A 24,492-nucleotide genomic window follows, 5' to 3' on the forward strand; every position below is an offset into this window, starting at 1 on the left:
GAGAAAGTTGATTCTGACAATTTTTGCCAGTTTTCTCATTCCTTTTATGGAGAGAACTTTGGAGGTCTTTATGCATTTTTGCCATCACTCCTAACCAGTTTAATGACCCTTTGTCTTTAGCCATTCTTTCTGGTAATTACCATCTTAGAGGGGAAACCAAGCACAGATCTATTAGAGCACATCAAGGCAGTAATGAATCATGGTCCACAGGTTAATGAAAGAGATTGGGGGGGCTGGGTGGCTCAGTCAGTTAAGCGTGTGCCTTCAGCTCAGATCATGATCACGGGATCCTGGCATTGGGCCCACATGGATCTCCCTGCTCAGCAGGCCCTCTGGGTTTGCTCCTCCCCACCGTTTGTGCTCTCTAAAAAAAATAAAAATAAATAAATATATATATATATGTGTGTGTGTGTGTGTATGTATATGTGTGTGTGTGTATATATATATATATAAATATATATATATATATCTAAGCCTAACATATATACTGAAAATCTTTGGTGTCCAATTTCTTTGCCCTGGTCCCAAGCATATCTGAATGAATCTCTTCTCTAGTTCATGGGTTATCTCACAGCTTCACTTTTATGTTTTCCAGAAACCCCTTCACCAGCTTCTACTCACAGCTTTTCTTATAGGTAAGAGATTATGCTTCCTTTCACTGGGAATCTCTTCACACTGACATTCCACCAGCAGTCCTGGGGTTACTTTTCTACTGGCTTATACCACCGAAGTTTAAAAATCTACCTTGTAAACAAGAGAGCATTTAATAGTACTGTGTCTTATATATGTCCAAATTACTTTCAGTCACAAGCAGGGTATTTATTTCCTGTCTTGTCTAAACATATAGGCTCTCCCTTTACATGTACTTTTTACCTTTACCTTCCTTTTCTCTGCTGATGCTTCTTTTTCTCCTCCTTAGGCCTTCACCTGCTTCTTCAGGACAGGGGATTTTTTCTTTCAGACCATCACTAAATGGTGGGAATTCAGGCCACACAAGAGTCCTCACCCCCAACAATTCAGGTATGTTAAATAACATTTCCAAAGGAATGGAGCTAACCATTGACATATACTAAATAAAGATTTTCAAGGTGAAAAGAAGTTAAGAAGAGAATGGACTTAATAACCTACCTTAAACTGCTTAGCTAAGTGTTTTTCTGACTAGTGTTCTACAGATTAAGACCTACCTATTTACCCTGACCCATAAGTAAAACTGCCAAAGAACTGCCCAAGGGAGTTATCTTTCACCATTCCAATTCTGTCCTTCAGGTCAGAGGGAAAGCAGAACCCTACTAGAGAGTCTTCCTGGTTTCCAGCTACCAGTTCAGCAGGTGAGCCCAGGCTAATCTAACTTGCCTGCAGATGAAAAACTCACATGGTTAGGCCTACACATGAAATGCCTTTTTGGTCTCCTGTTAAGGTGGTAGAATATAACCAGTGGAGAATGACACGGGTTTCAAATGTGGTAATCATATGTTCACAGTCTATCAGGATGGTCTCAATTTCAAAAATTCTATCCTACTACCAGATTAGCTTCCTAGTTTGGGGTTTAAAAATTAGGTCACATGGTAGTGAATGGCCTTAAACTGAGAGGTCTCGGCCAGTGTGAACTAAGTGTGTAGACACAACTAACATTCCCAAAAGTTCCACAAAAAAATATTTCAATGGAATAGATCTTTTGGGTAGAGGTACTGCTTGAACAAGGAAAAGCTATGTTCACTTCTCTAGATATGGTTAGAGTAATGCTTTATAAATTTATGGGACTCTGATATGATATAGGCAGTAAGAGAAAAAGGGTATGGGAAGGAGAAGAGAGGTTTGTAAGGAGCTCTACATGAAAAGTCTAGTCTTGCCTTTTAAGTTAACTTTTATAGACCAGGTTTTGAGGATATTTAGGCCCTTTTTCAATGCCAAGCTCCTGGTGACCCCAGAAACATCCTAAGATAGGTAAATATTTTGCTCTCGTATTCCAAATGCCCTTTATTTTCATTGGCAAAAAATTAGGATCTAAGCCCTAAGAGGCAACACTGGGGAAATAACATCCCTGAGATCCTCAAAAATGGAGAGGTTAACCTACAGATGAAAAAAGAATCTACAAATATATGGCCCCTAATTGGATCCTGATTGAAACAAACTGTAAAAAAACAAAAACATTTATGAGAAAGTTGAAAATGAACACCTCTTGGATATTTGATATTAAGGAATTGTTAATAGTTTTCTTTTGCAGGCATAATGGCTATTATATTTTTAAAAATAATCTACCTTTTGGAGATAACATACTATAATATTTAAGGATAGGAAGTTAAATGATTCTCTGGGGTTTGCTTTAGTATAATCTAGTGGACATAGGAGAGAGAGAGAGGGAAATGAAAGAAAAACTGGCTATGAGTTATTTGTTGAAGTTGGGTGATGGGTACTCACTAGCTCATACTACTGCTTTACTTTTGTATTTTTTGAAAACTTCAATAATAAAGTTTTTTTAAAAAAGTTATTAAAGTGTCAACTCCCCAGAGGCATAAGAATCCTGCCTCACTGCTAATCCTCTCTTGGCATAGTCTCCAGTTTCCTATCCATGTCTTCCAAGATAGTTTTTTTTTTTTTTTAATATTCTGCCTTATTACCATAAGACAATAAATGTTCTAAGATTTTCATAATTAGCAACAAAGCCTTTGTCACACAAGGTGTATCAAATCTTAGTTTGGAAAAGTTAGTTCATCACACAATGGAGAAAACTATGGGGCAGTAGCAGTGATGACCTGCTGTCTTGATAAACTTCATGTAATGGTTTGACAGGGCCTTAATTACCCTTTTTGTTATAAATGCCCATATCTGCCTTTCTTCCCTCTGCTGCAGACTCTCTTCGAACAGAGACAGATGGGATTAGCCAGGTCAAGAGAAGCATGGACTACTTCCAGATAGATCGTCTTCAAGGTCTGATCTAAATATGTTGCTTAAAGAAGGCCTATAGCATCCAGTACATTGGATGTATTAAGTGCCTTGGAAAATGTTTCCCTGCCTTTGTTTCCTGGTTTCATTCTCTTGACTTTTATGATATACATCCTCTATTACCTCCTAGGAAAACGGTCAGGCATTATATAAGGCTAGTACTACAGGAAGATGTTTAGATCTCTCCCACACTCAAGTAGCTCTCTCATTTCCTGCAACTTAAAGGTTGTAAAAACAATTCTTGGCATCATTGGGGGTGAGAGGTAATATACTCATTAAGTATGGTTTATTTCTATATTTCATTCTTTTAGCTTTGGATATATTCTTCCATTGCCAATGTTAATAAGCAACAACTCTGTTCCTTGTCCTAATTTATTATACTTCTGTTGCTTATTGTTTCCTCTATGCCTAGTTAACTATGTTGATTTTCCTTTGAGACCCAGACTTTCAGCTTACTAAAGTATATAGATAAAATAAAGATGTCCTATAATTGTTATTGCAACTCTATTGGTTTTATATTACAAGCTCTGAATGGTGGAATGGACAAAGACCACCACAACTTAGATGAAACCTGTATTCTTCTTTGGGTACTAAACTGAAATGAGGAATTAAATGAGTCAGCCACTGGCAGGGAGACCATAAGCAAAAATATTGACAAAATATAAAGATAGCAGACATCTGCCAGAAATAAACTAGGTCCTGGAAATGACCCTGAAGCTGAACTAGGATTCCCTACTCTTTCTGGAACTCTGAATTTATTTATTTATTTATTTATTTATTTTAAGATTTTATTTACTTATTTGACAGATAGAGATCACAAGTAGGCAGAGAGGCAGGCAGAGAGAGGAAGGGAAGCAGGCTCCATGCTGAGCAGGGAGCCCGATGCGGGGCTCAATCCCAGGACCCTGGGATCATGACCTGAGCCGAAGGCAGAGGCTTTAACCCACTGAGCCACCCAGGTGCCCCCTCTGAATTTATTTTTAAAGGCATTTCTAGACTCCTCTTCTGGGCAAGAGCCTGTGCTATAGCAAGTACAGTAAACAAATTTGCCCAGTGATGGATACTAATAAACTGCCTTTCAAAGTTTTTGTACCTTTAATTTTTTCAAAAGATGTATTTATTTATTTTAGAGAGCGCATGTGCGCATGCAAATGGGAGAAGAGACAGAGGGAGAGAATCCTCACGCAGAGGCCCCACTTAGCACAGAGGCCCCACTGAGCGCGGGGCCTGATCTCATGACCCAGGAGATGATAACCTAAGCCAAAACCATGAGTAGGGTGCTTAACTGACTGAGTCACCCAGGTGCCCCAAGTTTTGTTTTCTTAATCTACCTCAATATATCCTGCTGTTAAAAAAAAAAAAAAAAGTATACTAAATCAGAATGTTAATGGATTTGGCTGCATTAATCTCTAAACCATAGAAGTGGCAAAGTGGAGGAGAGAAACAATTTTATTTGTGGCCTTTTATTATTATTCTAGCAATTTGGGGCTTCCACTCTTATTTCTAGATGGTTAACCCATTGAAATCTTTATCTCTGACTCCATCTGATGGAAACCATTCTAAAACATCAATAATCAATTCAGTTAAAGACCTGGGTCTCTCTGTCCCCAAGACAGATCCTATAAAGAGAGGAAAAAGTCTCAATTACAGACATAAATTGAACCAACACCAAAAAAGATGAAATATTAGTCTCTGTCAAGTTAGGCAGGAGGGAGTTTCAGATTTGTAAAACCAAACCTGGAACCTATCTGCACTCACCTTCTGAACAGTAGAAACCATTCCTCTCCTCTATTCCTCTGTAACCTAATTCTACTTTTTAAAAGGACATTTCCCCTAATTCCCACATCCAATAAATATCCAGTCTAAATTATTCTCCACCCAATTATTAAACTTTTCACAAGCTCCATGGGGAAGATTTACCCTGAGACAAATAGTGAACAGAATGGGGACTTTGGAAAAAGATTTAAAAAAAAAAAAAGTACAAGGCAAAAGTGGTCCCAGTATCAGAAATGAAAACATTCTGCTACCTGTGCAACTCAGTAATGAGGAAGGTAAACCATACAGTCACATTGGTGTGCATTAAGGAAAGACTTGTGATGAGACTGGGACATACTAAGACTCTTAGCTGTATTATACATGGACTTGTGCTCAGTAAGAAAAGGGGTGTGAGGCAGCCTTACATTCCAGGGAAAATGGTGGGACTGGGGTCTGCACTGGAATCATCAATTGAATCAAAATTCTTTACTCTTCTTTTCCAGTCCTCGTATAGATGTATGGCCAAGGTCTGGGCTTTCCATAGCACACTAAGGGAAAAGAACAGCAGACATGATGAGAGCAAAAGCCTTTTCCCAGCCCATGGTTTGGACCAGATCCTTAGCACTCTCTTCACTGAGATGAGAGGACTGATTTCTGCTCATCCAATCCCCACCTCTCTTTAGATCCTATGGTCATCCTCCCTGGTCCACCCTCACTACATCCCCAATCCCCCAACCTCAAGAACACAAAGCTTTTCAGTTCTTTGCCACAAAGTAATTTAAAAAATGTGGTTTCTTTGTTTAAACAGTTACTAAGTTGGTTCATCTTTTAGTAACAGACCTTCCCTCCCCTAGTCCCCCCGACTCAGTCCTGTATGATCACATCGTCATCATCATCATCCTCTTCTTCCTCCTCCTCCTCCTCCTCTTCATCCTCGTCATCTTCTGGCAGTTCTTCCTCCTCCTCTTCCTCCTCTTCATCTAGACAAACCACCACCTCAGCTGGCTCAGGTAATCGAGAGTCAAACCAATCCAGTACCTGCTGGGTGCTAAGCCTTGATGCCTGACTCAGTTGAGGGATATCACTTTCCCGTAGCTCTTGATGGGCTGCCCAGTACCTCTCCAAGGGTCGTATATCCGGTGGGGGTGGGGGGTTCGGCAGAGGTGGTGTCTCAGCCCATTCATTCAAGGAGCGGATTGAAGGTGGGGGTGTGGGAATTGCTGGGTCCTGGAAACTAGGGGCACCAGGTACTGCGTTGTCCCGAAACCATTTTAGTTGCCCATGCTTCAAGGCATAGCGTGTGTCACCAAACCACTGAATGATCTCAGGTCGAGGTAAACCAGTGATCTGTTCTAATTTATGGTAATCCTCACGCCGTGCCCATTGGCACTGTAAAAAAAAAGATTTGAGGATAGCCAGCTGCTCTTTGGTTTTGCGCTTGGTCTTTCGCTGGCGTTGCATATCTGGGGAAAGGTACTCTGCAGGGCCAACCCTACCTGGTACTGAGTTATGTCTTAGCCCCTGAGGCCAGGCTGGCTCCAGATGTGGGGGCAGTGCCTGTTCACTGGGTGACAGTGGCTGAGAGATACAGCCTAGTGACTGGAGGGGTTTAGAGGTGGCAGTAGCTCCATTAGCCAGTACCGGGAAAGTGGAAGAAGAGGTAGAGGGAGAAGGAGGAGTCATATTAGATGTTGACTCCTGCTTACAACTACTAGCAAGTAGTGAGATTGGTGGGGGCTTATCCCGAGCATGTGGCTGGTGGACAGCTGTGGAGTGGTTCCAGGAAGCAGAACCTAGGCCATGTGACTGGTGGGGACCCCTGCCTGCCTGCTCCTTAGAGAAGCCACCACTTTGAAGATCCTGCCAAAAATCTGATTGGTGGGGGAATGCCCCACTGCCAGGTGCCATCAGGGGTTCCTTTGCTTTCTGGTGACTCAGCAGCTCTGAGGACTCCTCAGGTTCTACCTTCAATCCTTTCATTTGGGTGGGCTCACTAAGAGTCAGGGGTACTATTCCAAGACCCACTTGCTCTGGAGGTGGCAATGGAGAAGGAGGCACCTCCTCTGGGGGCCGCCCCGCATGATGAGTAAAAGAGAGAAGGGATTTGAAATGGAGCTGGTCCCGATGGTAGACCACTCGGGCTCGAGTCTCTTCTATTTCTTCAGATGACCAGCTAATGCCACAGCGGAGGCGCTGGGCCATGAACCAAGTCTTGACTTTCTCCATCTGCAGCCCATAGCGTAAGCAGAGAAGGGCAATGTCTGCTAGACTGGGATAGGGAAAGTAGCTGAAGGTTTGTAGCAAGTGTTCATTGCCATCCAGCTCACTGGTCTGGGCTGCTTGGGTCCACACAAGCTGTAGCTCCTCGGAGATTGGAGGCAGGCAGATGAGCCCCGCTGGGGAGCTATTAAGACTGCTGGCCTCTTTATTAGGAGGCATGGTGCCTTCTGATTTGTGCCCTTCAGAGATAGCTGTAATAAGAAGAGAAACAGCTCAATCACTGGGGCTCCTCTTTCAGCCTATTGCTCAATTTCTGCCAAACAAAATGCTGGACTCCAATACAATCAACTATCTATGTGTACTGTGTTGGATTGCTTTTAAAGTGCTTTAATAATTTCTCATTTAATTTTCCTAACTTTATGAGCCTGTTAAAATTCCTGTTGTATGTATGGAAAAACCAAAGTCCATAGAAGTTAAATTACCCCAAGTCACATGACTAATGAATACTATCACCAGGACAAAAATCTGTCTTTGGAGATTAAGGAGGAAAACTTATCCTTATGTTGCCTTAATTTTTCTAATTCAAACTCACTTCATCCTCTAAGTCCGTGGAACAGGAGTCACAAAATGAAATCTCAACAAAAACATGAAGTGCAGTAATCTCAGAACTGATGCAAATTGCTTTAACTCCTGGCAATTTACGATTACCTCTAGAATGTCGAGACAGGTGGGAAATACAAGAGAGGAGTATCTAAAAAGCAGGACAGCACTGCCCAGCCCCCAGCCCCCTTTCCTCTTCCCTTCTTGGTGGTGGAGTCCTTCAGGGAGGGGAATGATAGTGCCTTTAAGCCCTAAAACCAAACCCGCTAAGCTTTATTTTCTCTCTGTAGGATAAGACACAGATCAGATATCTGGGATAAATGGGGCTTACTCCTCCTGGGTTTTGGGGTCCTGTGGGGGTAGAGAGAGGGAATTGTTTCCACCAAGTCATCCTCAGAACAAAGGTTAGCCCCTCCCCCCAGCCTTTGTCTCTTCCTACAGCTCAGTCTCTCTCTGGGGAGCCTGGAGAGCTCCCTCAGACTGTAACAGCCCCTCCACACAGGGCGGAAGGCCTGCCAGTCTTACCTCTGCAGCCCAGCTTTCTTCTCAGAGCCAGGTGGGCAGATGCACTGTGAATCGCAGCCAGGTCCTGCAAGCTCCCTAGCAGCACCACTGCTCCCAGGGCTGTGGGTGTGGGGGCTGCAGGGAGAGCCCCTGATCCTGCATCATGCCTGAAATACCTGCTCAGGTTATTTCCCAGAAAGTTCTGTTGACCAGATTTTAACTCAGCTCCCTGGCTGGGCATTAGAAAGTTTTTAACACATCTGTCACTCTATACTGTTAGAGGAATCCCATCTGAGTTTATAAATATTTACCTCTGATATGTTAAGGATGGGACAGGTTTCCTAGGTAAACACTACATGATGAACCGAGAAGAACGTTATAGTACATAGTGGTATCAAGGGATTTTATATGACGATTAGAAAAATTTGGAAGCATTTTAGTGAGTCTCCATTTCCTTTTAACAATCTGATCTAATGAACTGAAGGCCATGAAGATCCTAAAGGCTATACAGCTTGAAGAGAACCTGAAGAGGATAAAAGGAGGCAGCATGGCACAGTGGGTAGAATTGTGATCCCTGAGTATGGCCAACCTGCAGTCTGAATCCCAGTTCTGCTACTTACCAGCTATGTGATTTGGGGCAAGTTAACTGAATTTAAAGGAGCTTTAGTTTCTTTATGTGTAAAAAATGCACAGTGCTGCATGTCTATAAAGCTATATAATTTTACCAGGCACCTACTATGTGCTAGACAAGACGTAACACAGCTGTTGGGGTGGGGGTCTGGGGTGAGGCAGATTTGAGATTAACTGCGGCTCCACTCCTTCCTAGAGTGTTGCCTGTCCTTGGGCAAATTATTTAATCTCACAAAGCCTTAGTTTCCCCTCAGAAAGAAAGGCGGTGAAACAGCACCTTCCTCCACGTTTATGGCTAAATGAAAAAAATGCAGTTGACCTGATGCCTAGAACAAAGTAAAGGCTCAATAAATGACAGCTTTTCTCATTACTTCAGCCTCACAGGGCGATTCTGATATAAGGGAATGCCATTCTCCTCCTAGACACGGAGGGAAGTGAAGCAAAGACTGCATTCTTTATTTATTTATTTTTTTATTTTTTTAAAGATTATTTATTTATTTATCTGACAGAGATCACAAGTAGGCAGAGCAGCAGGCAGAGAGAGGAAGGGAAGCAGGTTCCCTGCTGAGCAGAGAGCCCTATGCCGGGCTTGATCCCAGGACCCTGGGATCATGACCTGAGCTGAAGGCAGAGGCTTTCACCCACTGAGCCACCCAGGCACCCCAAGACTGCATTCTTTAAAATCATTGTTTTCCATCCCTTTTTTCAGGGTCCTAATTCTAATGAGCAGTGGAGAAAACCAGGATATCCATGATTTTATGCTCTTTACATTTTGGGAGTTGGATATCATTCCAGAATGGATTATGCTGCTTTAAAAAAAAAGTATGAAAATCACAGCTTTAGGAGAATTGAATCTGTATCTTGGGTATAAATCTTTTTGATTGCCAGATGAATTGCCAATGCAGAACTAGCTCTACCTTTACCCTCCAGGTTCATCCCAGACACAGCTGAGTGGCCTGTGAGCAACTGCTTGCACAGATGGGTGCTAAACCACCATTTAGACATTGTGGCCCACCAGGAATACCGCCAAACCTAAGTTGGAGAATACTTTATGATTGCAGCACTTGACATCTACTTAACCTTATTTGTGTCTGTTTTTTAAGGACACAATTATACTTTAGATAAGAGAAAACTGTGGCCTAAGGAATAAAGCAGTCCAGCGTAAGGATGAAGACTGCCAGACAGGAAATAAGGCAGGCACAGCTATAAGCCTTACAAGGAAGCATTTTGTTTTCATTCATGTGGTTTGCTATCCTCCAGATTCTCATGGTATCGGTTTGATATTTCAGTATAACATACAGTAATGCAAATACCATATTTGGGGTACTGCATACATCCAGTTTTCCAATTACACAAAACAAACTGTAAAAGATTTCCTGATGTAGAATGGTGGCTTAAATCAAGGCACAGCTAGCTGTACTGCTAGCTACCTGGTATCTCCCTGGAAGAATCTGGCTTTGACACAGGAAGAAACTACAACTGGAGAGTGGCTCATGAGAACTATAACAAGGAGAACAGACCCCACATTAATCAAAACCACAATGAAGATACTATAGTGTCTTGTGTTCTTATACCTCCATTTGGAAAGGGTAGAAAAAGAAGGGAATCAAAACTGGAGAAAGACTCCTATGGGCAGAGATGGTAGTGATGATGGGATTACCAATTCTGAATAATTACTAAATTTGTATCCTTATTAAATATATATGCCCTACCGCTCCTTCAAGTAGCTAGTAAAAAATATGAGAAAAACATATATAGAGGATAACACTCTTCATTCCCTTTGGGCTTTCCATACCTGTGGACAGATGGCAGAAAAGAATGGACTAACTTAAACTTCCAGTTTAGGTGTACATACAATCCTAGGAAAAAGAGGTGTTCACACCTTTAGGGTTGATTCTAGACTTATGGATAAAGCAGGAGACAGTTCAAATGAGAAACTAATGATCCTGCAAAATTACCCTGTATCTTTATTCAGAGAAGAACTGGAGTACTGCCTGAAATGTGTTTTGGTGATACAATTTTAAGGGCCTTAAAAGAATTTTCAGTGGTATTCAACTTATGTGCTTCTCAACTTTTTTGGGTTATGAACTTCTCTGAGAATCAGATAAAGGTATGGACCACTCAGAAAGTTATGACTACCCCACCATAAACATCCAAACTTACACATTATATATATAATCTCAAAGGATTCACTGGCTGCCCAGAAGCCCAATTTAAGAACCTCTGCCTTCTGTCCTTCCAACTTAATTTAAAAAAAGGAGTGATAGTAATTGCTTAAAGAGGAACATACTGCTTGATGTGAATGAATGGAAAGAGTGGATGGAATACTCAAGAGAATTTAAGTCTAGAAGGGACTGGATATTGGTGATATTAATTGGAGAGAGTGGAAGGGAGAGGTGTTCAACTGGGCCAGGAGCGTGACTTAACTGATCCACTGGGTTATATGACCAACACCCACAGTGTGCCATGTACTAGAGGATGGCAGGCTACTCTCTAGTGTGCCAAAATCATCTGCTTCCTTCAGCTGCCCTATGAGCCTGGACAGTTGTGGGTGATTCCCAACCTGTTTATGCCTGTTTTTTCTTTATTTATATAATAATGTAATTAAAAATCACATAAACCTAAAAATTGTTTCTATGAAAACAAAGTCAAATGTTAAGGCACTGTACAACTGTTGAATTGGGAGTAGCAGGGAACTGTAAAAGATTAGACAGGCAGGGGACTTAAAAATCTCAAACGTATTCTGCATTCAGATTGCTCCAAAAGTGTTTAAATTCTCACTGCATTAAAACAAAACAAAACAGGGGCACCTGGGTGGCTCAGTGGGTTAAAGCCTCTGCCTTCAGCTCAGGTCATGATCCCAGGTCCTGGGATCGAGCTGCGCATCAGGCTCTCTGCTCAACAGGGAGCCTGCTTCCCCCTCTCTCTCTGCCTGCCTCTCTGCCTACTTGTGATCTCTGTCAAATAAATAAAATCTTAAAAAATAAATAAATAAAACAAAACACCCCTTGAAATCATACATTAGAGGCAGTGGCACATTAGAATTACCTGGGAAATTTAAACCAGGGAACCCTCCTTCGTATTTTGACTTAATTAGTCTGGACTGGGGCCCAGGCATCAGTACTTTTAAAAGTTCTCAGGGTGCAGCCAGATTTGAAATTCGCTTGTGTAGTTTATATGGAAAGACAACCGGGAACTCCAATCAGCAGACTTACACAAAGAAAACGCCTGGACACTACCCCAAAAGATTGGTGCAATGAACATACTTTTAATGACAATGCTTAAGAGATGTATGCATCATTTAAAAAATTCCCAAGTTTAACTGGCTTGTTTTTTTCAATCATTGCCATTTACCTGTCCTACTCATATAATATAAAAGGGCATCAAATGTATGGTGAGAAGGAGGTTCATATGATAAAAGATCTCCTGATCTGGGCCCACATTACCAAACAGGTCTCAGCTTGAGTTTTTCAGTTTAGAAGTCTCAGATTAGGACACAAAACCAGGAACCTCTGAGAACTCGGGTTCTCACTTTTTTGGTTTGTTTTCTGAGTATGGTTGGGTAGGGGGTCAGAAGGCGCAGTTTCTCCCAAACCTTTCATTCCCAAATAACACCGCTTCCCAGAAGACCAGGTTTCCGTACGTGTGTTGAGGTCGCCAGGAGGTAGTCGTGGGGGGAGGAGGAAAGGCCTGGGAAGGAAACGTTTCTCCTATCCTCCATTTCGCAGGCAGTCTATAAGGCTCCAAACTGGGTCAGAGAACAAAAAGTTGCTGCACTTGGGGCGATGAGCCCCAGGGAGCAGGCGAATCTCAATCCTCCCCTCGCGGGGGGCGTCCCAACCCAGCCTTCCCCTCCTCCCTACACACCCACTCACCCTCCCCCAGTTACAACAGGGAACCGAAAAGTCCAGAGGAGAAAGGAAAGAGAACGGGGCGACTTCGAGCCTAGAATTCTCCAACCACCCCCACCCTCCCCAGCGCGGGGATGGGGCTCCGGAGGTCGGAGATCGTACAGGGGCTGGGAGGGGAAGTCGAAGGGGCTGGGGATCACTCACCGCGGTCCGGCCCGGGCGGCGGCTCCCAGCCTCGCACCATGGGCCGGGGGGAAAGGGGGAGAAAGGGCAGGGGGCCTCCGGGGTGGGAGTGGGGTTCCCGCCCGGTGCGGCCTGCTCCAAGCCCACCCGCGCGGAGGGCCGGGACCGGGACTGCCCCCCCTGTCCCCGAGAGCGCGCCCGTATAGCCCAACCCTGCTCGAACGAGTTGGAGGCGGGGCGGATGGGTGGGGCGAGCTCCAGGGGCGGTGCCAAGGTGGCCCGTGGCCCGATTGGTGGAAGTAGGCAGGCGGGTACCGGCGAAACGCACTGGGCCGGCCATTGGCTGCGTGAGTCTCGGCTGAAGTCGGTTATTGGCTGGGTGGGCCTCAGCCGGGGTGGCTATTGGCTGCTTGGGGCAGGGAAGATGTCCCCCAGGGCCAGGGTGCTGTGAATGGTACCTCCTCCCACCCCCACCGCCCCCCACCCCCCGCTTTCGACCTTTCCGTGCCGGACCTTCGGAGTACGCAGAGTCCTGATCCTCCCGGAATTGCCCCAAGGAATTCACAGGAGTTTGTTCAGTTGTCCAAGACCAACTTGCAACTACTCCCCATTTGTTCCTCCTGAAGGAAGACTTTTTTCAGCATCCCCTTGTCAGCCTTACACGCGAGTAGAACCAGAGCGGAGCCACGCCTGCCCAGCCGAGGGCCGTCAGCAGCGTCACTGTAAACGAAGCGCCCAAAGCAACCGGGAACTTGTTCTCCAGATGGATCAAATGTCTTGCAGCCTGAAAGACGAGGATCCCAGCAGCCCGGCGCCTTCAGAACACTGCACAGGTGTTCCCACGGACTAAGTGCCGGAAGGGGGCACCTGTTTGGGACCCCCCAGACAATCCGACCCCTAGGCCCCCCTTTCTGTCCCAGTGGGGAGGACCTGCCTCATATATTTGAGGACCTTGATTTTCGCTGTCAAGAAAAAGATGGCAACAAAATGGGACTTTTCACCAGAGTAGTCACAAGAGTTGTGGGACAAAAGTTAATATATTTGGAATTTGGGCCAAAGCTTGTATATTTAGGATTCTCCGTCTTCGGACAAAAACTTGGAAACAGTACTTTCTGAAGTGATTCTTTTGTTCTCATATGCCGATCTTTGAAAAAGTCTCTTTTTGCCTTTAGGTCACTTAATAGTTTACACAACTGCAATAATTTATGAAACAATTTCAGACTTTGCTCTGTATCCCACAGACATCACCCCTCCCATATACTTCCCCCCCAAACCAATGCCCGAATGGATTCTTTATTGCTCCGATTTAAGGTCTAGAGCACTTTCATGGTTGTCAGACATCAGAAATGGTTTTCAACTTCAGCATTGAGCCTCATGTTAATTATGCCTGTATTTGTACCTGCCCAACTCCCAGCCCCATTACGTTCAGTAAAAAATTTCAACCTCCTAAGAGCCAGCCCTACAGTCTTCAAACTAGTATCCAGTAAAGACATCAGCAAAACATAGGCGTAAACAAAGGAAAGATATATATACTCAGCTTTAGAGTTAAACTTCTGATCCCTCAGGGTTTAAGCTAGGGCTCGTAGTACATAACAGACTTTGTCTTAAATCATGACTATTACCATGCCCCAATAGTTTGTATATGATAAAAGAAAAAGTGAAATATTTTAGGCAGCAGCTGCCCTCAGTTTTCAGTGAAGTTGTTCTCCCATAATCCAAACAAATAACAAGACTGGGTTGATTGGGAAGAACTCATGATTATCTGGCTGGAAAGCCAGTCAATGTCTGCGGAAACCTAGTGCCTGCCCCTCTATAGAGGGATCAGTTAGGCACCCTGGGCAACACTGATGACCGGCTTTTGGAAATAAGAAAGGTGGACCTTTTCTGCCACCTTTCTTGTCTCATTAAGACACTCACTCCTGAGACAGGTTTAGGAGAGGGGAAATTAAAGGAAAGAAGAAACTCATCCACCCCTTTTATAGAGTGCGTGCTAAGCTTCCCTCTTTTTTTTTTTTTCTAAGATTTTATTTATTTGAGAGAGAGAGCATGCGCAAGTAGGGGGAGGGACAGAGGGAGAGGGAGAAGCAGGCTCCCTACTCAGCAGGGAGCCTGATGTGGGGCTCCATCCCAGGATCCTGGGATCATGACCTGAGCCCAAGGCAGACCCTTAACTGACTGAGCCACCCAGGTGCCCCGTGAAGCCTCCCTCTTATGTGGGTTTCACCCTAAAGCTTTAGAAGATGGAGTGGACTAGGATGGGGGTTGGAAGAGAGGAATAGATGCAGGCTGACAATATCAGAGAAGGGAGGGCCCCCACCTCTAACAAGATAACAAAACTTCTCAGCTCTTCCAGGGACTAGTGCTGAACGAACGGGGACTTGTCATCCTCAATGTAGAGATGTTAATTCCCCATCTTTGGTGAAAATTCTCTCTTCCTTTGCATGGCTTAGATATAAGTAGGATTAACCAGAGGCACATTTACCATATACCTAAGGAAATTTAAGTTTCAAGGTCACTTGTTGCACAGACCTCTTCCAAAGCACTGGAGAAGCTCCAGGGTGTGTTAACATGGTCACGGTTTTTTGTAAAATTTAAAAAAATATATTTAAACTGCAGTTGGCTAAGATTGATGTCTCTTTCCTTTCTGATTTCCCCTCCATTATATTTCTCCTTCTGTCAGGTGGCAGTGGAAAGGCCATGGGTATTTTGAGATTGGCTAGAGAAATGGAGTTGGGGATACATTTAGTTTGGGTTGAATAGGTATATGACCGTGGTTTGCTATAATTTCTGTAAATACTTTAATAGCCAGTATAGCGTTAGGGGCTGAACTGTGTCATCCATCCCCCCCACCCCACATTCATATGATAAAGTCCTAACTCGGGATACCTTAGAATATAACTATATTTGGAAATAAGTTCTATAAAGAAGTGATGACGTTAAAATGAGGTCTTCAGGGATGCCTGGGTGGCTCAGTTAGTTAAGTGGCTGCCTTCGGCTCAGGTCATGATCCCAGGGTCCTGGGATGGAGTCCCACCCACCCACATCAGGCTCCTGGCTCGGCAGGGAGCCTGCTTCTCCCTCTGCCTCTGCTTGCCACTCTGCCTGCCTTTGCTCTCTCTTTCTCTAACAAATAAATAAACAAAATCTTAAAAAAAAAAAAAATGAGGTCTTCAGGGTGAGTCCTAATCCAATATGACTGGTATCTTTATAGTAGGAAATTTGGACACAGACATGAACATAGAAAAGACCATGGGAAGACATAGGGAGAAGATGGCTCTAAGGAAAGGAACCTCAGAATTAAGTAAACCCTGTGGATATGTTGATCTCAGACTTCTACCCTCCACAACTGAGAGAGAATTTCAGTTTAAGCCACCCAGCGGGTTGTATTTTGTATGGCAGCTCTAGCAGACTAATACAGATACATTAATCCTAATGTCAACAATCCAGAGTATATTAGTCATTCCAAATTTGTAATGCTCTGAAATTTTACACATGTATCAAAGAAATTTGATAGTGTTTTTTTTTCAAGTTTGACAAAAATCTAAAAAATCATGTAACATTATCACTTACAAAGTGTGAAGGTGAAAATTTTCTAAATCACTAAGAATTTAAAAAAAAAATCATGTAGAAAATGGAATTACTTTTCTGTACTCCTTATAGAAAACATTATAATCATCAATATGAAAAATCTATCAAGGAGCATGCACCCAAAAACAAAATTGTAAAAAAAAAAAAAAAAAAAAAAGCTAGTCAAGTAGGTAATTTCTAAAATTTGTTATTTTTCTTGATTTTTTTTTTTTTTTGACAGGCATAGATCACAAGTAGGCAGAGAGGCAGGCAGAGAGAGAGGGAGGGGGAAGCAGGCTCCCTGCTAAGCAATGAGCCTGATGCGAGGCTCGATCCCAGGACTCTGGGATCATGACCTGAGACGAAGGCAGAGGCTTTAACCCACTGAGCCATCCAGGGGCCCCTTGATTTTTTTTTATATTCTGGTGTCAGCTCCTTAAAAATTTTAATTTATCTTTTTCATTCTAAAGTTTTCACTTTAGTGCCTAATGTATTTATTTTTCTTTTAAAAGGCTCCAAAAGTTGTATTTCAGGCACTCCAAAACTTGGATCTACCTGGGACAAGACAAATGGATATGGTGAGTTTCTGCCTCACTTAGGAGAACCATGCTTCACCATTCTATGCCCTGTCTCCTAAGAAATACAAAAGCCGAGGGCTGACCAATCAGAACTGCAACTATTGAAGATTTGGGATAGCAAAAGCTGCAGTGGAGTTTGTGGAAGAAGGATTTCAGACAGACCTAGCACTAAACTAAGGTACGAGAGGCCTGGAAAGGCATTTCGGCCACAGAGGGACCTTAGGCAGTAAGCCACGGAGAAGAACCCTGGGAAGCCCCGCTTACCTCTCTTTGGGTGTCTGCTCCTCATGCTGACTCTACCCTTCAGCATATCTAGTTTCACAACATAAGTGTGGGTGCTCTGCCGTGACATCACAACTTGGCCATTATGATGTAACGAGGAGGCATCTGATTATTCTCAGGCTTCCCTATTAGAAACGTTGTCTGATTATTTTGTGGGTAACTGGATTCTCTCATCGCTCAGGTGATGTGGGAGTCAATATTATGTTAGAACTTGATCTTTTTTGAGGATGTCTCACTTAAATACCTGTTGCTCCATTCTGGATTAGACAGAGGTCCTTTCTTTTCCTCTTCATCATATTTCCTATGCTTTGCTCTTTCCTTCAGTGCTTATGGAGCAGAATGTAACTTAGATGCCCCCCCTTAAGGAAAAAGAGCCCCCACCCCCAACCTGAGGGGAAATTGGCAATTTTACCCAAGCTGTACCCTTTAACTGCACCAGGAACTGGTGCTGGGTGTCAGGGCACCAAAGCTGGGTCCTGATAACTTTCCTACCACTACCCAATATGGTGGTAGGATTCTATTGGGGGGTCTTATACTAGGGCTCCCCAACTCCTCCATATCTTTTGCCCACTCAACTTTTACAGAACAATAGGATACCAGCAGACAGATTTTTAAGAAATGAGATGACCAAGATACCAGGGGGTGGGAGAGAGGAATCTCATTTCGGGTCTCCTGCCACCCTCTACCCCAAACAAGCAATACTTCTCAGTATTTTATGATATACTTTCATGTTTCGACTTTATTTCAAGTATGAGGTCTTTTATCCAGAAGGGAGGGCAGTTGCATGAGGAAGCTGAAGTGAGGCACAATACTAGTGGGTTTGGGGCCCAGTGAACAGGGCTGCACTGTGAAGAGGGTGAGGACACTCTGGGAGGGCCTGATGAGAACAGTGGTTTGGGGAGATCCACATAGCGAACTTTCAATTCCTCTCCAGGTTAGCTAGTCAGTGGGTGGATTATTCAGTCTTTTTAGCAACTTCACTGTTCCTTAGCAATATCACCCGAAGAAGTGCCCAAGCTGAGAAAACTACAAGTGCCTTTTGTTTCTTTTTATGCCTGGACAGGGAAGGGAATGGAAACTAGCAGCAGAAAATGAAACATTTGTAATATTATCCCTTGCCATGAAAAATTAGGGGTCTGACTATAGAGGCTGCTTTGTAGCCTGGGAGTGGGATATGGTCAGGAGGGCTGGGGTTAAGCCCCATCTTGAGCTGCACTAACAAATTCTCTGACCCTGCTGAAATCTTCTCATCTCTGGACCTGTGTCCTCATTTGTACTGGAGCATGGACCCAGTGATCTCTAAAGACAAGCTTTTCCAGGTCTCTGATTCTATGACCTTGCAGATTGCAAGGACCCAGAGATCTGGAGGAGCTCCAAAGAAACGCAGGTGTTAGAATCAAGGGAATGTGGGAGTTCGATTGGCAAGTTCAGGACCCAGGGCTTATTGTGAAGAGAAATGAGCTATAGTCATAAAGAGAAACAAAGGTACGAGAGGAAGGCTGTCAGACAAGCAAGTATAGGAAGACATCTGAGGTCTGGATGAGAGAAATGGGCAAAAGTGTTTGAGCTGTGTGGCTTCAAGGACCCAAGTTCCTGACCAGGGTAGTGTCTTCTCCTCTAGCACTGCCTGGTCCACAGCTGACCTGTATACACCAAATTGCTCCTGCTCATATAGTCAGCCTTCAGGGGAAAGGACCCATCCCCATAACATCTAATACATCTCTAAAGATTCCACCAAACTCCTAGTGCTTCCCATACCAGATTAGACTATCAGCTTACCCCAAGCCCTGGGGCAGCTCTATAGGGAAAGAACTAGAAGATTCAGGTATTGGTTCTATAAAGCTGAGAGTGACAGGGCAGGTAGGGGGGAGGAAGCCATAGCTCTTCTTACAGAAAAAACTCAGGGGGTTCCCTGTCTCCAACCAGTGTACATTTATCCACTCAGTAATACCCGGGCTCGCAGAGAGAGCCCAAGCACAGATCATTCAGCAGTTATCCTACTCAGGGATACCCTTTAATGGAAACTTTAGGGATTGGTCATTTCAAGACCAGTCAGGGGAATGGAAAGGGTGTCACACCAACAGGTGCAGAATGTTGGTTAGGGGCAGGAGAGAATCCCAATGTAAGGAAAAGCTGAAGTTCACATGGGTTCCCAAGTTCTCTAGCAGGCAGGCAGTGTGGTCCCCTTGCTGATTCTGCAGAGCTGGGACACTGGAACAGGAGAGAGCAGCAAGCTCCTGCATGGGAGCTTGGGACCCTCTACTTTGCCTTCTCTAAGCCACTTCGGTAAACTGGGAGGATGGGAAGGCAGAGGAGTTAGAAACTGTGGTCTTTTCCTAATAAGAGATTACATATGGCAAAGTTTTCAGTTTTGTTTTTGAAGGAAAAAATGTAATAACATGGTTATACACAGAAGCTCTGGAGATTCTGAGTTCACAACCCTAGCTGTGCCATTTACCAGCGATGTGATCTTGAACAAATTACCGAGCTTTTCTGAGTGGTTTCCTCATCTCTAAAACAGGGATAATATTTCTCAACTGATAGGGTTGTTCTGAAGATTGTAATGCATGCAAGACACCAGATTTGAGTGGATAAGTACATGTGAGCTATTACGATTGTTAATACATGACAACAGTGCATACACATTAGGCAAGAGATTAGTATACACTGAGCCCCGACCTAAGCTTCCTCTCCATGATCCTTCCTTGGGCTCTTCATTGATGACTAAAAAGCGCATTGCTTGGTGGCTTCCAGGAGGTTCTTTCTTCACTTTGCTGGAACTTTGACCTGAAGGTCATCCACAAGATGCATGAAATTCTTTGTTTTCTTCTTCACGTTTAGGATGCTGTTTAAACCGGCACTTCTTTGAGGAGCGACTCGGGGTTCCTCTCTTTTGGCCATCTTCCTTCAAAGGACTAAGGCTTTGGAAAGGAGGGGCCTGGTAACATGCCCCATACTCTGTTCTGAATGCATGTATGGGCATGTATGCATGCACTCTCTGACTCGGTAATAAGAGGGGGATTCAGACATTTTTGAGAAACTAGTAATAGATAGAAAAGGGTGTGGGGAGTTGGTTTACCTGGGAGCAGCTGTTCATCTGCATCAGGAACTGCTTCTTTTCCCTCTTCTCCCTTCTAGAAGACTGTCAAGAAGGAGCCTGAGGGAGGAAGGTGGATCAACCATGGTCTTGGAGAAAAGGAAGTAGGTTCTCCACCCCTTCTGGAGGGAGAAGGAATAGCAGAGATCAACAAGGATGAAGACGGAGGCAAATGGAAAAGAGAAAACGAAGGTAAATACCCTATATATTAAAAGAAAAATGAAAGTGAGGAGAGAGGGACAAGGAAAGAAAAAAGTAAAGAGCTTAGGAATAGGGTAAGAGGAAAGGAAAAACTACCAACAGAGGTTAACCAGGAAGGGAGACCTAAGACATGATGGTGAATGGATAGAAGAGTACAGCTTTCCCATTTCACTTGCTCATGGTATGAACAGACTGCCATCTTCTGGTGCCATTTAATTACTAAGTGGCTTTGATTCTTGATTTGAAATGTTTTCCATTTCTTATATTCATAAACCCTTATCCTCAAGAAATCCTCAGCGTTTCATCTCTAGGGCTCCCAAAATCATTTTCCCCAACAGAGATGCACCTGCCCAAAACTGTCTCAAAGTACCTAGACTGGAAGTCTGTGGGGGCAAGAGCAAAAAGTATGGGGCAGAGGATGAGCTGCAGTTTGAAAAAGGGTCTGGAATACCATCAGGCTACAGCTGGTTATGGGATGCTTCCTGGGCTCTGGAACACCTGTGTCAAAAACTGGAAGACCCATCCTCAGCCCCAACCAAATGCTGGGAGTGCTGTGTGTTCTGAACTGTAGCACTCCGAATGTAGGTTGAAGAATGTGGCTTCTTACCTATACCCTGCCACTCATGGATCATAAAATGTCAAAGCAAGAAGAGACTGTGAGAGATCACCTAGTTAAAATCTAATTTCCCAAGGAGGAGACTGGGGCCCAGAGATGTGAAATAACTTTGCCCAAGTAATAGAGCTAGTCAGTGACTCTTTCCTCCCAAAGCAGAATCATGATAGTGATTCTTGTGACTCACTGTTTCTTGCCAAATACAGTGCATAAAGTGCTTAAAGGTCATTAAAAGGCACTCCAGAAAGGTAAGGCTAGCATTTTTCTGGAAGCCCCTGAGTGTACCAACTCCTCAGGCACAACATTATTTGGCTACAAGGACAGGCCTGGAGTTGGTTTAGCCTTCATTTTAATCCCCAGGGTTGCCTGGAGGAGGAGGTAGGAGCTCTGATTGCAGCCTGCCATTACTCCCCAGCCAGTCAGGGGGAAATGAAGCCCGGGATCGTCGGGAATGACAAGGGAATCCTGTCATAATGCCAGGGGCTGGGAAGCAATGGCCAAGTTCCTGGGACTTAAGCAAGGCAATTATGGCTGACTATAAAACTAGGATGGGCAGGACTGAGGGACCTGAGGTGGCAACGGCGGGTAAGAGGGAATGAGCTCGCAATCCAAATGACTTAAGCAGGGTGGACTCCTACTTCAAACAAAGTACCTCCTCAATCTCTAAGAGGTACCCTAACCATCTGCTTAGGTCTGACAAACCCACTTACTTTCTCTCAGAACTAGTTCACGGTATCACCATCAAACCCCAGTCTTTTGCTTTTTTCCTAATCTTCCAGCGCCCTTTCTGGTTTCCTTTCTTCTATGCCTCGGGTTCCTATCACTCACATCCAACTCTGTTTTTCCACCCCGACCTCCCCGACTTGTGTTGATCCCGCCCACTCCCCACACCCTTTTGATTTCTCCCATCCTCCTCGCCCTCCCCCACTTGACTCTCTTGGACAGCTCCCAGCCAATCTCCGTTTCTTTCATTCCTCCCCGCCAAATCTTCGGGCTCCCCCAGCCCCTGGGTGCCTTTGGTTTTCCCGCCGTCGGCCCAGGCGTCTCAGATAAAGTGGATCCATCCCTGGGGCTCCGGGTTTCCGCCACTCCCGGGGTGCTCGGGCCCTCGTAGAGCATAGTCACGGCCGCCGTTGTTGTCCCAGAACTCGTGGCCGGTCACGCGGTAGCGCAAGGCGAAAAGCAGGGCGCCCCCAATCGGTGGCGCGGGGAGGCGGAATGCGAAGCGGTCTGCGCGCGGCGGGGGCGGTGCCGGGCCTGCGTAGGAGGCGGGTGCCTCGCGTTGGCTCCGCCAGCCGTCGGCGCTCCAGCGCACGCTCACGCGCTTCTCGTACGCCAGGTCCAGCACGCGCGCGCTCCCGGCCACGCCCAGCGGGCCCGCCTCGGCGCGTTCCAGGCAGATGCGCTGCGCCTGCAAGCGGGCGGCGAAGCCGGGCTCTCTGGCCGGCTCCAGGGCGGCGCGCGCCTCCTGGGGGAAAGGGGAGGAGAGGGGAGAGGAGAAACGGGGGGCGGGGTCAGGACGAGGCACGGAGCCAGTCCGAGGCCGATCCCGGCGTGGGGCAGTCGGAGTGGAGCCCAGCTGAGAGAGTGGCCCCAAAAGGAATGAGCAAGACTAAGTCTAGGGTTGGGGAGGGACATGGGTGTTGCTTGATAAATCCTCTCCCACACGCCCACGGCCGCCAGCTCGGGGAGGTCCCGGGAAAGGGGCGTGCCGCTGCCGCCCGCCTACCTGGAGGCCGCGGGCGCGAGGCTGGCACGGCCCGAAGTGGCGGAGGGCGTCCCTCTGCAGCTGGATTTGCACGTGGCGGGGCACCCGGGGCAGCTCTCCGGGGCGGAAGCGGCGCACCGCGGCCAGCTCCAGCCCAAGCGCGTCGGCGAAACGCACTCTCTTACGGGTGTCCGGACTGCGGCTGCGGGGCGCCCGGACCCCGCCACCTCCGGCAGGTGCAGAAAGGGCCCGGCGACCCCGACTCGGAGCGTGAGCGCGGGATCGGGCCCCAAGGCGTGTCCCGCCCTCGCCTGGCTCCACCTCCGGCTCCTCCTCGAGGCTGGGCCGCTGGCTGCGGTAGTAGGCACGCTCTGTTAATGCGGCTATGAAGCTCAGGTTGCGGGGGATGTCGGTGCGGGGGGGCCGCTCTCGAGACATGGCACCCCCCCGCCCGGGCGGGGCAAGCCCGCAACGCCGCGGCGTTGCCCTGCTTTCCTCTGGCTCCACCGCCCGGCGTCGGCGCAGAAGCCGCCCGTCGCCGTTGCGTACTCTCCTTGCTGTTACCTCCAGGATCCTTCACCTCCTGTAGCTGTCACCCCTCCGTGACTACCTTCCCCTCCACCCCCCCCACCCCCCCCGCTCCCCCGCTCTGACCGTCAGCTCTCAGGATTTTAGACCATCATCTCCGGCCTCCTGCAAGCTGTCTGCTCTGAGCGTGCGCTCAGCGGCGCTCACCCTCCAGTCCCGCGGCCCTCTCGGCCGGGCCCCCGCCCACAGTCCTCTGACAGGTGGCTCCCCATCTGTCTTTGCAGCGTACCAGGGGGCGGGGATCCACCTTCCGGTCCTGAGACCATTCAGGCTATTTTTTTTTTTTTTTTTGCTTTTTTTTTTTAAACGGCTTCAACCTCTCTGGCATGGGAAGAGTTAATGCTTAAGGGAGGACAGAGTAACCTTTCCTTTTCTTGCGAAGGATGGTTAAATATGCCCAGCGTGTGACTTTCTCTTCAGGACTCACCATTTTCTTTTTCAAACCCTAGGCTCCAGGTTTTGGAGGGATGTTACAGGGAGTGCACAGAAGGAAAGGTCATAAAAACTAGGTAGTGTCTCAAATAGAAACTAAGGTGTGGCCCTCAAAAGGATGGGTGGTCCATTAGAAAAGAGTTCTGAACTGAGTTGTCGGAAGACAGCTCTGGTCTCACCTCTGGCAGTATTTTGCTGTGTGACCTTGAGCATGGCATAACTTCTCTGGACCTCAATTTTCTCATTTGTGGAAAAGTAGATTAGAGTTCTGATCTGTAATCCCACTGCAAGTCCTTTGAGGACAGAGTCTGTGTCTGAGTCACAGTTTCAACACATAGTTTCAGCACATAGTAGGCTCTCAAATTATTGAATGAATGAATGAACACACAACTCTCTTGAAGTTGGGACTGTGGAGTTCTAGTTCCACTGGGAGCTTTCAACAGGGGCACAGAGCTGGCTTTTTTTCTCCTTCATTTTGTTCTACATTAGTGAAAAAAAAGTGAAGTATTTTGTGTAGTTCTTTTTTTTCCCTAAATCCCCTACTGATTTTGTATAACACAATGTACATACTAGGTATGCCTGTAAGAGTTTTGCAAATTTTAATTCCTGTAAATCCCCATCAAAAGAGTAGGTGGTACTAGTATGCCTATTTTACAGGTGAGAAATTTGAAGAAGAGAGGGGCTGGGACTCTTGCCCAGAGTCACATAGGCAATGATTGAGGACCTGGGATTAGAACATC

The 24,492-nt window shown here is 45.7% G+C and overlaps 3 protein-coding genes across 5 annotated transcripts in view; 1 reads left to right on the forward strand and 2 right to left on the reverse strand.

Annotated features, from left to right (window-relative positions):
- RNF212B (ring finger protein 212B) overlaps nucleotides 1-2,916 on the forward strand; it is a gene marked incomplete at its 3' end in the record, with an annotated part of 25,758 nt that extends 22,842 nt beyond the window's left edge. Inside the window, exons 11-14 of the mRNA XM_080807612.1 lie at nucleotides 596-635; nucleotides 920-1,020; nucleotides 1,267-1,328; nucleotides 2,851-2,916. Coding sequence (XP_080663738.1) covers nucleotides 596-635; nucleotides 920-1,020; nucleotides 1,267-1,328; nucleotides 2,851-2,916 — 269 coding nt within the window. The remainder of the gene's footprint in view (nucleotides 1-595; nucleotides 636-919; nucleotides 1,021-1,266; nucleotides 1,329-2,850) is intronic.
- Nucleotides 1-12,903, reverse strand: part of HOMEZ (homeobox and leucine zipper encoding) — a 16,783-nt gene extending 3,880 nt beyond the window's left edge. The window contains exons 1-3 of one of the 3 annotated variants that reach the window (XR_013967073.1): nucleotides 12,708-12,903; nucleotides 5,539-7,169; nucleotides 5,124-5,246 (exon numbers count right to left, since the gene is read on the reverse strand). Coding sequence is in view for 1 of the 3 variants with exons in the window: in XM_080807611.1 (XP_080663737.1) it covers nucleotides 5,563-7,169; nucleotides 12,708-12,747 (1,647 nt within the window). In the remaining 2 variants the exon portion in view is untranslated. Of the gene's footprint in view, nucleotides 1-4,381; nucleotides 7,170-12,707 lie in introns of those variants that run through there. The other 2 variants (XR_013967074.1, XM_080807611.1) reach the window with 2 other exon arrangements.
- Nucleotides 12,904-21,790: 8,887 nt separating this feature from the next.
- On the reverse strand, nucleotides 21,791-23,215 carry PPP1R3E (protein phosphatase 1 regulatory subunit 3E). The gene is made up of 2 exons (XM_080807613.1): nucleotides 22,754-23,215; nucleotides 21,791-22,492 (listed from the first exon to the last, which is right to left on the reverse strand). Exons 1-2 carry the CDS (start codon nucleotides 23,168-23,170, stop codon nucleotides 22,070-22,072), a joined length of 840 nt encoding a protein of 279 aa, XP_080663739.1. The 5' UTR covers nucleotides 23,171-23,215; the 3' UTR covers nucleotides 21,791-22,069.
- Nucleotides 23,216-24,492: the final 1,277 nt, after the last annotated feature.

This window comes from Martes martes (assembly GCF_963455335.1).
Source record: "Martes martes genome assembly, chromosome: 7".
NCBI lineage: Eukaryota > Metazoa > Chordata > Mammalia > Carnivora > Mustelidae > Martes > Martes martes.